At 44.1% G+C, this 17,971-nt stretch overlaps 1 protein-coding gene across 1 annotated transcript in view; it reads left to right on the top strand.

The window, feature by feature from the left end:
• Nucleotides 1-16,784, top strand: part of T265_00688 (hypothetical protein) — a gene marked incomplete at both ends in the record, with an annotated part of 39,790 nt that extends 23,006 nt beyond the window's left edge. The window contains 8 exons of the mRNA XM_009164537.1: nt 2,052-2,267; nt 3,396-3,727; nt 4,675-4,802; nt 6,971-7,038; nt 9,625-9,826; nt 11,777-11,987; nt 12,705-12,843; nt 16,433-16,784. Of these exons, the coding sequence (XP_009162801.1) occupies nt 2,052-2,267; nt 3,396-3,727; nt 4,675-4,802; nt 6,971-7,038; nt 9,625-9,826; nt 11,777-11,987; nt 12,705-12,843; nt 16,433-16,587 (1,451 nt within the window). The remainder of the gene's footprint in view (nt 1-2,051; nt 2,268-3,395; nt 3,728-4,674; nt 4,803-6,970; nt 7,039-9,624; nt 9,827-11,776; nt 11,988-12,704; nt 12,844-16,432) is intronic.
• Nucleotides 16,785-17,971: the final 1,187 nt, after the last annotated feature.

The following is a 17,971-nucleotide window of genomic DNA, read 5'->3' as shown; positions in this document are numbered from 1 at the left end:
TATACTTATCTGGACTGTCGTGACGGATCGAATCAATAAATCCATCATCAAGGTTCGAGAGACACTTACGGAGTTGCACCGTTTATTGTGTCGGAGGCGAATTTAACTGGATTTAAGGGGCCGTTTGTCCAATGCAACGGTAAGGGCGGTCATACTTCATGGATGTCCAGATCTTCACACTGCTTCAGGTGCTAGAACTACGCCATACGTATAAGCCACGAACAATTTCAGTACACCTTGGTTTCCAAGGTGCGTTTGACTCGGCTGACCGATGTGTTCTTCTTGACACGTTGGCCCACCAAGGAATGCCCCGGAAGTTCGTGAACACTGAGCTCTTTACATTCTCAGACTTCCGGATTTGTGAGAGTATACGGCAAGCTCACCAAAAGCTTCTATAAACAAAGTGGTGTCCCTCAGGGATGCCTACTTTCTTCATTCCTATTTGACTTCGTGATCGCTAAAATCATGAGACGAACGCCGGACTGACTCCAAAACCCTGGTGTTCATACAGACTGTGACGAAAACCTTGTAGATCTGGAATATGCAGACGACCTCGCTCTCGTCTTCGAAGATGAGAAGACAGGTATTTTCGGATGAACTGACCAACGTCATCCCTTCGTTTGGTATGCACTTCGCACCCACAAAGTGTAAGGCCATGCTTGTGGACATTCAGCCACTGAACGTGCCACTTGCAATCCAAGGAAAGGTACTGGAAGTTGTGGAGCGTTTTACGTATCTTGGAAGTTGTATTAATCCTGATTGTAGTGGGACAGATGAGGTCAATGCACGAATCTTCAAGCCCCGGGTCACGTTTGCTAATTCAAGACAACTATGGCGTCGGGATGGTGTATCCATGATCTCATGTGTCAAGCTATGGTATGGGCTGTTTTGTTGTATGGTTGTGAGAGCAGCTAAACTGAGGCGTCTTCGGGTAGTCGAGACCCGTTGTCTCACAACCATAGGTCGTGTAGTTTGGTGTCGGCAAATCCGTAACGAGGCAACTACGAAGCGAGTTTTTGATTGTGCAACGGGTACTTCCAGTAAAGAATGTGTCCAGCACCAGAAGCTGCGTTGGTTGGGACATGTGTTGCGTATGTCTACCCATTGTTTGCCGAAAGGAGCTGTTATCCATGCCCAACTCAGAGTTGCGGAATCAGAGGAGTGACCAACCCTTGAGCTGGTAGAGGAGTATAAAGGAGAATACGAAACGCTTGGGTGCTGTCGGTACTACTCACCTTCCAGGGTGCGAACCGCGTGATCCTCACTGCATCTGGTTGGAGACACTGCAAGATGTGGCTGCCAACCGATGCCAGTGGCGATCTTATTTTCAGTTTCCACCCAGATTTGCTGAATGAGTGTTTGGAGGTGTAGGCACCTCGGAATGAATGTAGTAAGCTAGCACTATGTCCCTTCCCCGACCACTTTTATTCTTTTCTTCATGATAAGGCTTTCAAGTAGATCATTTTGGCGAAAAGCCTGCTGGATACAGGGCATGAAATGAGTACACAAAATGGAGGCGATTACCATCAAACCAAGTACTGTGGAATCTCTGTGCCTTCCTAGTTGACATCCTTATGTCACTCCTTGCAGGTGGTTAGAAACCATACGGTCCCAGTAGTGGGCATAGTTTCATCGGCTAGTCGGTCTACCGAGCAAAAGTTATTGTCGTTATACGATGCGTTCGTGTCGAGTGAGGTTTGCAAAGGATGATAATGTCTCTAACCTCTCCATTTCTGTACTAAGTTTAGCAGTTACTCAATAGAATTTACTACTGATAAGATGCGATGGGAAAATCATTTCCTGAAATGAGGCATCGCTTCATTTGTGGAGGGGGAATCTACGTTTACGCAAACTGAACTTAGTACCACATGCTAATGCTATTGTTGTAGCTTTACTCATGTGTGAACCTTACCCTTTTGGCAAAGATACAACGATTAATTTCGTATTGAAAGTAATGAAAGTATCAGTTAACCGCGCCTGAGTATTTTTTCAACCCTAGCAGTTTCCAGTGTCACATTAGTGCTTATTTATTTACTGCTTCCGTTTTCAAGGCCTATGCTGTTTACTCTGCGGGAACATATTTGCATTTCATCTTTTTGGTTTCCAACTGCCACGTCTGCGAAACCAATTCTTGCGTAAGAATGTTGCAGATAGCATCAGGCTTCGATCCGATGGACCAAGACACGGTGAGGCAACCGGGGAGAATACAAGGGTACACCGTCGCACGATTGCACAGAATTCACAAGCGAATGAGCTCCAGGCCGATGGTAAGTTCGGTTGTGTAGCAAATAAACTTTTACTGTGAACGACAAGCTGTCGATCCGAAATCAGTCCCCCAATAACTTCTCCATTAAAACAGATGTTTTCCCCTTTTCTGTTCTGGACACTCCTGAATGCATAACTGCGGACGGACCACCCTGGTTTCTTGCATAAGAAGCTAGACCGCTTACAACTATTGTGTTTTCTGTAATGCATTACGTTGTGCCCATGCTTGCGTCCATCATTCAACGCCGCTTTGTTTGCTTCTCAGTATTCACACCCTCATATTGGGTGTGAACTTACAACTAGTTAGCTGTGGCTGTAAACAAGGAAGTCCAAGGACCGGTAGCATCCGGATGTACTCACTAATAGAACGGACGGACGTGTCAACGGTAGTCAATCTACGCCACTATTTCATCATCATACAGTGGCCTCAGGTTCTGTACAATTCAGTTTTTCACTTCCTGTGTTCGCCATGTGCGCGTGGTAGGCTGAAGTGAACAACCTGATGCGTGGTTTACTGTTCCATTTACCAACTCGATGCTAGCCTTCCCTTTACCATTTTAGCGGCCGAAATAACTCACGTGGCGTTTCCATCATGTGCACTAAAGTGCTCAGTGCATGATGATTTGTTAATCTCGTATCACCTGCTCATCACATGTTGGAGCGCAGCATTACACTTTGTGATGTGTACCTTGAGTCACTTTCCAGGTATGCCACACCATCAGCCCGGTAGGTATAACCCCGTAAATCTGTTTTCGGCTTTACTCCAGATTCTTAAATATACTCGTTTGGATGTCAATTCACTTCACTTCAATTCAATTTATCGGCTATAAACTGTATGCCATAAACTCATTGGTTCCAGCTGATACAGTTTCAATCACCGGAAAACGGGTTAGTGAAACACACAACCAAGCCTTGGAGGCGAAGGTATGTTCAGTTTGTTCGGACATTGGGTAGCTACGCATTGAAGGCGATAGCTTTGATACACGATCGCCGCTGATTGCGCGATTGGACCATTTCCACCAACGTCATTAACCACTTGTAGGGGACCGTTAGCCACCTAGTCGAAAAACATGCTTCAGTTAAGCTTTTAATATCCAAAACTCTCCTTTTCCCAACCTTTTATAACACAGCTACTTCTGAATCCCTTGGAAACGATGTCGTCACAGATGTCTATCGCGGCGACAAGCAACACCAGTCCGACAATATCTTACTTCGATTTCAAACGCTTTGCAACACGTTATCTCCGACATACCGGCTTTTGCTATGCGCTTCGGCCGCCCTACACATGAGCAGCACATTCTTACGCTTTGCCATATGCAATTGGTTTCCAGTGATGTTTCGTCAGTACCAGGATCTGTACAGTATTCACACAAGTGAGTCATCTATTCGAATTGTTTACCTGATCATTAGGTATGACTGGGGCGTCAACGACAATCTAACGGCCACAAAAATGTTGCTCACTGTAGATTGTTACTGAATTATTCGTTCCGTTCTTCGTACCTGTTATGAAGTCTTTTCTGGTTCGAGCCTGTACATACTGTAGGACACAGTTGACTTGCGTTTTGCGGGAGAGAACACCCTGCGTGACCACATCAAATCACTCTCTTCTCAATTATGCAGAAACTCGCATATGCTCATGGTTTTCGACCCAGTATTGGATCATTTCGGAGCTTTATCGACCATTCAGTCGTTTCGACTAGCTTTAATTCTACGTAAAGGATTCGCATCAGCTGGCTATCACTGATCTCCCATGCAATGACCCACTTGGTCCGGTTCATCCTTACTATTTATTTTTCTAGACCCATCAAAACCATCCGATGCTAGCTAAACTAGTGGATTTAAGAGAATGTACAAAGTACGGCAATACAGTAATCCCTCTATCACGAGGCCTCAGAAACCAGATGACTTCGGTAGTAGCGTTATGGAGGGATAAGACTTGCGGGCACTTCCACAGTTCTGTGAGGAAGATGATCGTAACAAGGCGGATTGTCACATGAAAAGAATAGTGTACTCTCCAAGTTCTGTAATCGTCATAGTGTGCGCCTGGCGTTAGGAGGACAATACTATCTGATTTCCAACTTTCTCCCATTGCTTAGGACTCACATTTGATTCAAATAAATTTGTGTTCGCCAGTTACGGACTGGATCTGTGCATCCTGTTTCTCATTCTGAATTTGGTGCGCATGCGGGAGTTCCCTGACTTTTCCCGATACGATGTACCCCGAAACTATCACCGCAGCAGATAGCATGTTATCCCCGGATCTTGCGCATGGTGGTGATTGAATTTATCTAGTCTCATGGTGAAAATAGGATGCTTAAATCCAGTAACTTCCTTTGAGTGAAAGAATCCTCAAAACTACAGTCGCCCTAGTAGAGCTGTGAATGAATTTTCACTGTCTATGAAAACCAGGTTGGGAAGATGTCTCGGTTGTTAGAGCGGCAATTTATTGATCGGAAGGTTCGTGGTTCGAATCCGACCTCTGCCTGTCGACTTCCCCTGTCTAGGTTTGGACAACCTGTCAGTGCTTCTTTCTGGTGGTATGTCAGTAAGGCACCGAAAAGGGTGCAACAGATGGACGATTATGGACATTAGGTTTCTGTTCCTGCTCATGCAATTAAAACCAGGCTACTATATCCAACGCAAGTAGTCACCCATGGCTGCAGAAAAACGGCCTTGTCAATTTTTCTCCCGGATGCACCGAGTGCGATCGAATGTGATTAGATTTAATTCCACATTGACGGACAACTCAGATTCTTTTACTCTTTTTCACACATACGCTTAACAGAGGCTTGCCTATTTGTCAGTCGTCTGGCTCTCCCGCCAGTCATTTTCACCGGCTCCCAAAGCTCACTTTGCCCCGCTTTTTTTTCCTTGTGGAATGTGATTTTCGCTGATTTTATTATCGATCAGTCGGAATCGTATGTATCATTTCCATCCAATAAGTGTCAGTTTTAATGAGTAAACCTAGAATGCTACTCAGCTGTGCCACAGTTTGTTGGTGTTGTGCGTAGACTAGTCCGTTGTTATCAGCCGTTCCTCCCTCGGTTGCTCACATCTAGGTGCACGGAAAATCTTACTAGATTCCAGTAATCCTTCCTTAGAAGAGAGATACCAGAGTGAGATCATCTTGTTTGCCCGTGGTTGACGGGTTGCCTTTTATAGGTCATGTCTGCGGTCCAATATCTACGTACCGGTTTGCTAAAATGGTAAGAGAGCTTAATCATTTTCGACAGAATGCTCCATGTTCTTTGATTGAGTTTGTCTCGCAGTACAATTATAATGTAACCTATATTGCATGCCTCAAATTTCCACGGGAAGTTGTGCTTGTCGCTTCAAGGCAAGCCTCATGGTTACTCAATGCTCAGGTTAGCTTCTGTTCACGGAATATTTGGGTCTCGTCTCGTGATATCTCGTCTTTCAAAACGAGCTAACAGGAATCTTCTCACCGCTCTATAGTTTTCCTGTGTACCAGAAATTTCATGCCCTAATATGGACGTTGATTAGTGAGATGAACCAACAAACTTGTTATGAATGTCATTAGTTTCAGGAACAAAAATAGTTGCTTTATAAATTTAGATAGCTACCAGGCTACATTAGCAAAGAAACCTTTTCTCATATCTGCGGTAAGTTTGTCCGTACAGTGATAAAGTAAAACTTATCAAGACGTGGATATTGGTTGGCACGTATATTTCCTTCAACCTACTACTGTGCACCGTCCGATGAACATGCATTGATAAACAGCGTGAAATCTTCAGAAGCATATATATGTAAGGTCAATGTACGTTGTCCCGTGAGATAAATCCCAACGTCTATCGATAAATAAGTCAGCATCTTTCTGTGCTTGGTTATCTGATTGCCATTCAATTAGTTTAGAATTTCAGAAGCCATATTTGGGTTAGATCGTCCCTCATAAGCAACGCCCCTCGGATTTGCCACATGTGGTTTCGTCCCGTTTGTTTTCATTGTCTGAATCCCAAAATTTGCAAGAGAGCTGTTTGAGTGAATTTTTTCCTTCTCTTTGTGGATTATATTCATTGGTAGTTTGAAGTAGGTGAAGCATTTCAACTGACAGACTCTACGGTTTTCGCAGTGCACGTGAAAACCCCTCATAGCATCCACTGTTAGCTTACAATTGTCATTGTATATTTTCCTGAATCCCGCAGTTTCGTGTATCACCCCGTCGTAGCTATTTTTCTTCCCGGTCGGTGAACTAAATGTTTACTTTGGAAGCGAGCCATTTAATTTAGAAAAGGCAAAGGACAGTCTGTAAGGTTTGATCGAAGTTGTACTGTAATTCACACTTACTCGTTTGATTCGACAAATTTATTGCGTGCTAAATATGGGTTCAGCCGCTTACATCATGAAAGAAATGGCTTAAACCTTTCGTTAGCCTCATATGAGCAGAATCCGTCCGAGATCATTCAGCAGTGCTCCAGATCATTTAGTCCCTTGAATCTAGTTGCAGTGACGAAGGCGGTAGGCTATATTTTGAACGTAAACGCGGTGGTCTGAGGAGTCTTCATGTCATGCTGAGGGGCATCACAATAGGGGACATGGGTGTTTAGTGAGTGAAAATCTAACATGGGTAGTGGGGAGCAACGAAGCCTTCGGAATCGCCATGATAGACAGCGGATGGTGACTGTTTCGGCCACTTCCAGTCTGTATATTCACTCTAGTCAGTGTACTGCATGGACTGAATTTGCAGCATCCTTCACGTGTTCATCGTTTTCTTACTGAGTCTCGTTATTCTTTCCGTTATCTCACTTTCTATAGGTATGTACTACCACGTCTAGTTTAACGGCGTTCTATTCCATGAGGACGCATCCGTTAGAACACGGATTTACTGACCGGTAGGTGTGGTTCGAACCCGACCTCTGCCTCTTGACTTACCCTGTCTAGGCTTGGGCAACTTGGCAGTATCCCAGCCCTGGTGCCTCCTTTGGGTGGCGTATCAGCTAGGCACCGAAGGCGTGCTACAGCTTAACTGCTACAAGACTGGGTTGGACAAAACACGAACCGGATGCTTGCAGGCCATCTAATCAGCTTGGCAGATAGGTTTTTTTGCCTATAACTTTGTAGAAGTCCCGGTGGATTGGACGGATTCGAAATCACCTCTGAAATCCGGAAGGCCAAGACGGCTTTTTTCAACTCCCGACATATGTTCATTTGCCAAAGACTGTTTGGACAGTTTCGTCCATACTCCTTCATGGATAAGAAATGTGGCTGCTACGCGCAATTATTCGAAACGTTTTTCTGATGGACGATCGACTCACTCTTTATGGGTTACGCTAGTTAGGACATATACTTTTACATGCCGGCGGCTCCTTTCGCGTATGGTGTTGAGGTGGACAGCCCATGAGGTGGTAACGAAATGTGAAAGTATCTATGGTAAACAGCCGGGTTGACAGCTTCCGTCTTCCTGGATCGGCTCCCCGTGACTCAACTTATCAGCGGTTAATGACGGTGATAAAAAAAGACTCAATCGCGCAGTCAGTGGTTTCTCTGAATCAAACATGTTTTTAATGCGTAATCACCTAGTTTCTCGTTTCTTCGGATAATTAGACTAATTCCAAGTGCTCGAAGCTATAGCAACTGGAACCCTTGACACGTTATTTAAACCCATACACTGAACTACTTGCTTTCGCTTATGTAGCTTTCAAGGAACATCTGTTACGTGATTTCAGATGGAATCACACACATTCGACTAGCTCGTTGGATGGCATCTTTAAGCTCCGTTCTGATTGGTCCGTTGTCTTCGTCTAATTTGGCTGGGTATTCCGGTACCCTCTATCCTCGATAGTTTTCCTTCTGCGTTTTTATTTGTTTGGCCGCAATTTGCGTTGCGTTATGGTATGATCTCGAGTTTAGTTGGCTAGTAGCGCTTTCTTCTCTTCTTTGTACTGGCTTATTTCCGTGCATTTATCCAGTTAACCAAAGGTCTTATTGCATGGATATATAGTCCGAGATTTGAGTTCCCGTGCTTCTACCAATTACTGCGCTGCCTTCTTGTGTAAGTTTGGGCATCGCAGATATGAAGTTCTCCTCTCCTTAGTAGTGAATGGATCGGTTCGGTTTCAATGCATTTTTTCGGTAGCATTTTTGCAGTCGTTCGTGAATGTTTTTCAATTCGAACTTGTGTCCTTCATCCATCGAGACGAGTGAGAGTTAGTTATACTTTGGGCAATAGGTTTATTTTCCTATATGGCGGAAAATTTTTTCCGGTTCGTTGCACTTCTTTTTTGTTACAGTCTTTTCACTGAATTTTCTTTGCGTCCTCCTTTTTCATCATTAGATCCAATTTCCGTTTCCGTTTTTAAATTTTTTTTACCCATGTTTCTTTTGTTTTTGTAGGCTATTGTTATACTTTGCATTGCATTCGTTTCAACAGTGTTCTTGATTCATGGAAGTGTAATTTATTCGCCTTACCTTTTTGGGTTGGTTTTATGGCGTGTGTTAGCAGCCATAAAATAAAAAATAAACTATTTCGGGTATCATTCCCTTTGCAAGACTTTGTTGAAGCGTTTTTCGGTATCAAGCTGTGTAATTTTGCACTATCTCGTTCCGCTTGAAGTGTCCTGAAACTGCCCTGTTTTTTCTCATGTTTTAGATTATTCCTTTGATAGCTCTGAATTTTGTCTGTATTCGTCACTTTTGTTTAGACTTCTGTTTTCGCCAATCTATCGAGGCGCAAATCAAAGAACATTTCCTTCTATTGGGATTTATACGTCGTTAGATGCGTCAGTTGAAGAAAATAAACCCCATAGTTTAAGCTTCACTCTTCTGGGACAGACCAATATATTGCTTAACGACTGAAAAGAACTATCAGTTTGTATAAATAGAATGAACGGCAAATACCATCACCGCGTTCGCTCCGGTAAGCAAACTTACACATAACAATGAGTAAAATGGATTGTATTTAGGAACCGAGGAATTTTAATCACCTAACGTTATATGAGTGTTTTGGATCTAAAATTGCGCCGGAATATTGCATGTAATCTAAATGATCAATGGTAGAATGGAGGCCAGGCTTCTCGACTCCTCAGACTGTGTGAGCTTAAACGCAAAACTATCCTTGATAATGGGAATAAAGTGATGTTAGGAAAGTGATGTCAATGAATCAGGTCACGTGTGGGTCACGAGCCGAAAAATCTAACGGAAATTTCCGACTACTTGCTGGTTCTTATCAGTAGTCCCGCCGTTTGGGCCAGAAAACTGTGCCTCAGCTGTACCTCTGATGAGTGACTTATCTCTCTGATCTTTATCACCCACGCTTCTGTGTGGTTCTGGACTTAGTTCGGTAAATTTAGCTGGGTTTCTGTCTTTTTAATCCACCGTTTCCCTGCTTTCTGTATCCTTTAGCTAACTTATTCGTCAGTGTTTTCGAGCTTGGTGGAATTTTTGGAAACCTGTTAGCAGGTCTGCTTTCAGACATGGGTGTCACTCGTGTAAGTCCTCTATTGCCATTTGATTATTATCTTTTTGAGGCTGTTTTCGGATTTGTGGGAGTTATCGGAAAACGCCTCAGTGCTGGCTACGCTATTTTCCGAACAGAGCTTCATATGTTATGAAAATTCAAATGTTTAAGAAACTAACTACTTTCAACGCTTATCGCTCATTCCATCCAACAGTTGTGTTTACTTTCGTTCTGGGCACACTTGACTGTTACACTCCATTTGGGAATTCCGAGGGTTACACTGATGTATACCGGGTGAAGCTAACCTCCGAAATCCGGAAAAATGCCTAGATCGAATCTTGTTTTTATTCTCAGTTGGACTCTGAGTATTGGTAATTCTCATCATCCCAAATGTGGTCGACGGCAACGACCGTATTTGTTCTGTAGAACCTGTACGCTTTAGTGTCCTAATGAACTTCCTATGATGACCTGTCGGGAATCTAATTGTAACAACACCAGTCCAGGTAAGATGTTCCGAAAAGTTAGAAGACACAGCTCCTCGGAAATGTCTCATTTTCACGTCAACTCATTTCTGGATTTCTCTCGGGAAACCGTGACAAGTTATTTTGAGTTTCTCACTAGGACAGCCCGCAAAGATTTCCGGGTTGCCACAACATGAATGCGGTACGGAGCAGTAGGTTTAGAATGCCTGTGAACAGCTGTTTTCCCAATCACCTCGGTTTATTGATACCAAGTCCCTATGCGCATATAAGCNTGTATCCTTTAGCTAACTTATTCGTCAGTGTTTTCGAGCTTGGTGGAATTTTTGGAAACCTGTTAGCAGGTCTGCTTTCAGACATGGGTGTCACTCGTGTAAGTCCTCTACTGCCATTTGATTATTATCTTTTTGAGTCTGTTTTCGGATTTGTGGGAGTTAGATCGGAAAACGCCTCAGTGCTGGCTACGCTATTTTCCGAACAGAGCTTCATATGTTATGAAAATTCAAGTGTTTAAGAAACTAACTACTTTCAACGCTTATCGCTCATTCTATCCAACAGTTGTGTTTACTTTCGCTCTGGACACACTTGACTGTTACACTCCATTTGGGAATTCCGAGGGTTACACTGATGTATATCGGGTGAAGCTAATCTCCGAAATCCGGAAAAATGCCTAGATCGAATCTTGTTTTTATTCTCAGTTGGACTCTGAGTATTGGTAATTCTCATCATCCCAAATGTGGTCGACGGCAACGACCGTATTTGTTCTGCAGAGCCTGTACGCTTTAGTGTCCTAATGAACTTCCTATGATGACCTGTCGGGAATCTAATTGTAACAACAGCAGTCCAGGTAAGATGTTCCGATAAGTTAGAAGACACAGCTCCTCGGAAATGTCTCATTTTCACGTCAACTCATTTCTGGATTTCTCTCGGGAAACCGTGACAAGTTATTTTGAGTTTCTCACTAGGACAGCCCGCAAAGATTTCCGGGTTGCCACAACATGAATGCGGTACGGAGCAGTAGGTTTAGAATGCCTGTGAACAGCTGTTTTCCCAATCACCTCGGTTTATTGATACCAAGTCCCTATGCGCATATAAGCTGTATCTTCATTTGCATAGTAATGTTAGCAAACACATGGGAGGGGGAGGAGAATAAGCGAAAAAATCTTCATCATGCTCAGATGTTTCACAGGTTCTTCATCGTGAATTTTCGTTCACCCACTGCTTCCTGGACGTCGAAGCTTTTGTTTCAGTTTATTATCTTGATCTAAGAGTTTTTTGGTTCCAAGTATCTATAAGATTACGGACCTGACAACTTTACGACAACTCGTATGCCCTCCATAGTTCGAATTACATGAGAATTCCATTGTTATTTTGCCAGCGCATCAAACTAGGACAGTATTTCCACTCCCAACTCTTTTCCAAGTGAATTCTGACAGATTTACTCTCGAACGGAGTACGAAGCATCGCATTTTCGTAGTTGGTGGCTACTTGATTCTTTTAAGACGTAACTGGATCGCACGCCCATCTAGTCAGGTGTATATGTTTTGGCTAAAACGTTTGAGTACCCGAGTTGTGGTACGACGTATACTTAGTTATGTGTATCTTTTAGCAGCTGAAGGCAGAATGAACCAACATGTTTGACTCACTTTGAGGTTGTTCGCACGCTTGAGTTGTTTTTCTTCATTTACATCGATGGTCGTTTTGTACTTGTATTTCAGAAACCTTCCCGCTTCCTGAATCCGCGAATACCGTACATTCTTGGTCATATGGCGATTGCGTGTGCGGTGTTATGCGGACTTGGTCTCAGTATTGCCGCGGGAATCCCATGGGTACGCTAGGCTTTTCCCCACGTTCTCTGGTTGTTTAATTTTCATCCCTGTTGTGTTGGTTTGCTGTATTTTCTTGTTCAGTTTAACAGAGACTTCGTTTCCTTAGATGCATCTTCCCATAATGTTTTTTTTAACCTTTGATAGTACTGTTCTAGTGAATATCAGCCACGTAATCCCTGGTTACCGCTGCTCCTTTGAGGGCCCCGCAACAGGTGTCCACAGTAAACAAATGTTCCGATATCTAGCCTCTAGAGAATCGTAGCTCCCCTTAAATTACCTCTGATAACAAAGTGTCTCTCATTGAGGAAATTTGGGCAACCCTCTTGTAGTTGTTTAGCTTGAATAGTCCTTAGTTTTCACGTATGGATGAGTATGGAGCTCCGCTTTAGGGTTTTTTCCGTAGGCTTGCATATGGTTCCCTATTTGATACATGCTTTGTGGGTGTAAGTCGATCAGTAGCGCTTCCTGACGAGTTTCAACATGCTTGTTTCAGTAAGGATGCAGCTTCTCTAGAACATTCGTCAGTCTCTGGGTGTATCTAGTGCAGAAAGAATACACGAGACTCGACCCTCAATGTTCACTTCTGTCTGTAAAATTGGTACGCTTGTGTGGTTGATTATTGCGCTGCGTCACGGCAGTGGTCTTCAACTTACACCTTGTTTAATTGATTCTTCCATGAGTCTACTGTTCATCCTCATTTTGTTCCTTTCATTCTAGGGTATTCTAATGATATCTGCACTGCTCCTTGGTTTGAGCGTGTTTGGCGCTGTTTCCCTATGCGGGGTGCTGGCAGTGGAGTTGGTCCCAGTGTCACTCAGCGGTACTAGTCATGCGCTGACAGCGCTCTGTGCCAACGGTAAGTGTTTATGCAGTCCACGGTTACGACTACTTTTATGCTTACCCCTATGGTGAGACACCGCAGCTCCTGACTGAAACATGTTCAATTAGATGATTATCATGCGACAGCTATCAATCACACCTCGAATTACGACTGTATCTGCTTTTTATCGAGCTGCTGCATCCCTATGGCAGTTCGGCTGTTATTGTCCTTAAGCAAACACTTTCAAGTATACCGGAATGTCGACGAGACTGTTTTCTTTTGGATGAGTCAACAACAATCAACCATCGCGTACTGCGGATGTTTCCAAATACTTTCTTGCCTTCAATTTGTCACTTCCTCCAGGATGAATATTCTCGTTCAGCTATAGCACCCTTTCGGCGCCCAACTACCATGCCACACAAACGTTGCACGAGAGCTGGGATACTGCCAGGTTTCTCAAGCCTAGACAGGGGAAGTCGAGAGGCAGAGGTCGGGTTCGAACCACGGACCTTCCAGTCAGCAGATTCGTGCTCTAACCACTTGCGCCATCCCCCACCTCACTACCCACTAGCACAGTTATTTATGTGCAGGTGGCTCCTATGTTCCAACACAACCTGTCCGTTAGTCCTTGTCGCATGAATCGTCACGAATGAGTAACTATTTTAGTTCCCAGTCATGCTTAAGTGAAGATAAATGGGATTATTGTGAGGTGCCTTTTTACAATTAGTTTTCAGAAACGCAGCTAATAACGAATAATATTTTCTAGTTTCCCTAGCTGGATTGCTCACTTCAACTGCTTGAAATGCTCAAATCTTTTACCTAGCCAAGCTGTCGATTGAGCCAAGTCAAGAATAGTGTGAACTTGGCTGTCGCAGCAGTACTGGTGAGGTTAGTCACTTTTACGTGGCCATCGACTGGCGAAGGCGTCACTGTTGTTCCTGTTCCAGAGGTGGGCAGGCCAGTCATATCATAAACCGATAGTTTCCTTCTTGTCTGTTCCTGTAGGTCTTATTTGAAATCAAGTTGCAATGAGATCTGCACCATCGAGCAATTCCTAGGAGGGATTCTCTCGAGATATGTGCGTACTCTCTGTTGGTCGCAGTTGGGGACAGCAATCTGTGTGTTGTTAGGGACATGTTACTCAAATGGCGGAAAGCAAGCTATCGAGGCAGCCGCTGAGTTTCAATAGGAGGAATCCAAGTGAACCAACGCGGCCATTCCTGGACGTTTAAGACCACCGTGTGAAATCTGCGACTGACAGACAAAACAAAGACTCGTGAAACGAGAGAATTCGGACCGGAGTTGATTATTCTATTTGCCGAATTCCTCGAGCCCGGATGCTCAAGCGTGCAAAGCGCAAGTGACTAAGGACTATTAGGTTGTGCTACAGAACTAATTGGATTTGCAGCGCCTGCCGTGTTTGTGCGGATCGTATTGAACTTACTGAATATTAACGAACGCTACGACCGTCAAATGAAAATGTGAAATATTTTGTCTAGCTATCTGGCTAAGCTTGAGACAATGCTGGGACGACTTTTCATGACGGTGATCGGACCAAAAGCAAACCATGACTGGTTGTCATAGTATGCCATAAGGGGATCATATAGACTGATTCTTGACTATTTTGTTCACCCAAAACTGACACCATTGGGTTTAGCTGTCTAAACTTCTCCATGTGCCGTGTTGCGCCCCTGAGCGTGCTAGAAATAGCATTCCACAATTATTCCATTGAAGACCGATACAAGTCAGGCCACAGTTGAACCTAAAATGCCATGAGGATATGATCTGGTATCATCATTACGTTCACCCATTCCGTTGATCCCATTTATGTGTGCAAATGGCCCACCTTACTGCTCCGTACAGACAGAGGTGACTTTTTGCGACTTGCTGACCACTGGTGTGCAGATCAAACCGGCTACTGACTTACACTAGCTGGTTATGTCTCAAAGATGTGGGCCACTGGGGCACATTCTCTGCTCGCACTGTTTTTTCAGCCGTTTGGTTGTCTCTGCGTGGTTCCGTAAGCGTGCCTCACTGCGCTTGTCACTTACTGGTAGGAACTGTTTGTGAAATCAGCGCATACACTCCAATGTCGTGGTCAGTAGAGGACGACTCCGGATCACTTTAGAAAGGTGACATCTCCCCGATGTTTGCTGATTTGACTTCTTGTCTCTTGGCCTTTCCGGGCATTATCGTACCAGGGATATGAACGATAATTACGATCGCCTGCATGCTTTCGCTAGTCTCCACATGGGAGAGCAACACATCTTTGTGCGGCTGCACCCACGCGGACGACCACTCGCACTTGATTGAGTGCGTCATCTTCACCAGCGTGTTGCGACTCATCTGTGGTCCCGATCGTTCGTTTGTTCAAACAAGGTCAAACATGTTTTTATAGAGGAAACTACTCACAAGGTTGCTGAAAACTCCTCAGTAACCTTGTGAGTAGTTTTCTTCGTGAAAATATACTGCGATATCTCGAATGTCGTGCCAACTGAATCATGAGGCGGCCTGTGTGCAGCACATTCAGTTGTGGAATACCATAAACGAGAGATTCAGTCAAGTCCCTCGTGAAAAACCAAATTGATTTGCAAATGAGTGTATTTCTCGAAGGTCAAACATGCTTGCTGCATCAAAGAGCGCGAGCAAAACGCTTTTAAGGCCTGGAAAGCATGTTGATGTGTTCAAGTCAATTGGCTGGTGTACTGATTAACTTCAATCTATTCAGTTCACCAACAAAAGCATGACTTGACATAAGACACCAGATTCTGATGATAGTCTGATGAACAACTGTTGTGCTGAAACTCAGAGGTTACTAAATGTCCGGTTGGTGAGCAGCGTTGGGAAAGGTTCGCGGTGATTTCAACGGACATTATTGTCCGGGAGGGACGAGCGGAGAATGGTTTACTCGAATTCGGATTCACAACTAATTTCTTGTGGGCCACTTACTGTGTAAAGCAGTAAATTCTAAATTCGCGCCTCGTGGTAATACGTTTTAAGCAAATTTGCTGCTTCTTAACCTCAACTGGTGGACTTCAGCCCACAACTAAATGAGCTTTTGTATGCTTGTTCCGGAGCCCCCTGGGAGCGTCCACTTTTACAGCTTGACGTTCCTGAGGTTGTGACCGTGGAAGATAAAACCCCACTCATCTGCGGAGTGTCCTACTGTTTATTTAACAAAAAATATTTCCAACGCTTGTTTTCACTGTCTCATAAACTTAACTGCAGGCTACTCCGAAACAATTTTTCATTGGTATCCATGTCGACAGTTGGGTCGAGAGTGTCTGTGAGGACGCGAACCACGGCATTTCAGTAGCCCACTGTCGCTGGATGAGGTAATCATTCCATAACTGTATTTGGTAGCATAGGCACCTTGTCCTCTAAATATCCCCTAACTGTATCCACCAAGTTCGGGTATACACCTAGCTTAGTTGATTGAAATACGTACTGAGCCTCCGTTTAAATTGCTTCGATAAGCATGTGTTTATGCATGAAACGACATTTCCATAGCAACGCTACATTGACCTTCATGGCACAGTGTTTCTACTTAGTGGTATGCTTTTCTATCCGTAGATGCATCTGATTCCTTCATCACTTAGTTTCCTTACTTTTTGTTACATTACAGTGGGTGCCTTCGCAGCCTGCTATCCGATATCCCGCCTTTCTGATGTCATGGGCTGGGCCAATGCTTTCGTATTTTCCGGTATTTGCTCTTCCCTCGCTCTTCTTCCAATGTGCTTGCTCCATTGCTATCGCTTTCGCAAGCTGCTCGTCCGCTAAACCGAACCCATACCCTTGGACCTACCTCAGATCTTCGTTACTGTCGAGAATCTGATATATTTTTGTCTTATCGCTTTTGTTTTTTCCTTGTTACCGTGATACACAATGTGTACAAAAGGGTCTATACATATTTCTTATTTATCCGAGCATCTCGACTCAGTATATTGTCTATTTTCGGAAATCGGACTTCATTTCACCCAAATTTTGTCTTGTGGATTACGGCATTTGGTAAGGGTTTCGGTGGGCAGTGAACTTGTGCTTGTTCTAGCGGTACCTCTGATTGAAGCATATCGTGCTCATACAACTGTTGCTGCCTCTACCGGACGGGCCTGTCTCACCCCTTCAGCTAACTGTCTGTGTGCGTTGTTCTACCCTTTGCAAAAACAAGCGTTTCAGCTGGCAGCCTCATTCCGTACCATGCGCAATTAGTGCTAAAGGTTCGGGCTGAAACTACCAGTTTGAAAATTTAATTCGACACTATCAGGCATTGTCGACGGGCTTACAAACAGCTGGTATCCACGTGATTCGTCTGTCACGTGCACAGCGTGCGAAACACCATGTGTTCGACTTTCCGGTAATTTCGAATGAGTGAGTCACTTGCACAGAACATGTATGGAAGTTTGACCGCATACAACAGTAGGAAAACTGAAGTTTTAACTCAGCGGGTGCGGACTGGTTTCTGGTTGCTGAATGTCATTTTTTCTCATTCATTCTTCCAAGGCATGCGATCTTTTGCTCCTTTAGCTTTGCTATGTACATGTTTGAACTTCCATATGCCATTGCTGTCTAGAGTACCATCGAGTGTTCATGGAACCTAGCGGCATTCGTCAAACTACACTTTAGGTCCATTGAAGAACTGAAACTGGCGGACTTTTTTCATCCTCGTGGGACATTTTCCACAACCCAACAGATTGCCCACACCACAGGGTAGTGAATGAACGGACACTCGTTGGATTTGAACATTTCCGCTTCCTTTGGTTGTTTAGAATACTCTATGGAAAGCCGTAGTACCGACTGTCTTCTAAGCACTTCTCGCTCTTATTAGAGATGGAATTCGATTCATTAGAGGTGTTTCTCGTGGTGCATCAGAACTTAGGTCGGAATATGCGACCTCGAAGGCTCCGGCCGCATGAGGCGCTTCGTTCTCCGTGAAGTTTTCCTATACACGCAAGCTCTTTGAGTGTTTCCAACAAATCAAGGACCCCGTGAAACTCTAGGTAGAATTCTAACCAAACTGAGGCCCCTTTAGCCGCCAACTTGGTGTGAAGCCAAAAAAACAGAAGAGTTGTCAGTTTTTATGATGATACCAGCTCCTTCCATTTGAGGTACATCATTTGGCGCACAAATGAAGAGCATATGGGGCCTTCCGAATGACTGGTCTTCA

This window comes from Opisthorchis viverrini (genome assembly GCF_000715545.1).
Source record: "Opisthorchis viverrini unplaced genomic scaffold opera_v5_7, whole genome shotgun sequence".
NCBI classification, from domain to species: Eukaryota; Metazoa; Platyhelminthes; class Trematoda; order Opisthorchiida; family Opisthorchiidae; genus Opisthorchis; species Opisthorchis viverrini.
Note: the sequence above shows the minus strand (reverse complement) of the source record. Positions and strands in the feature narration are given on the sequence as shown.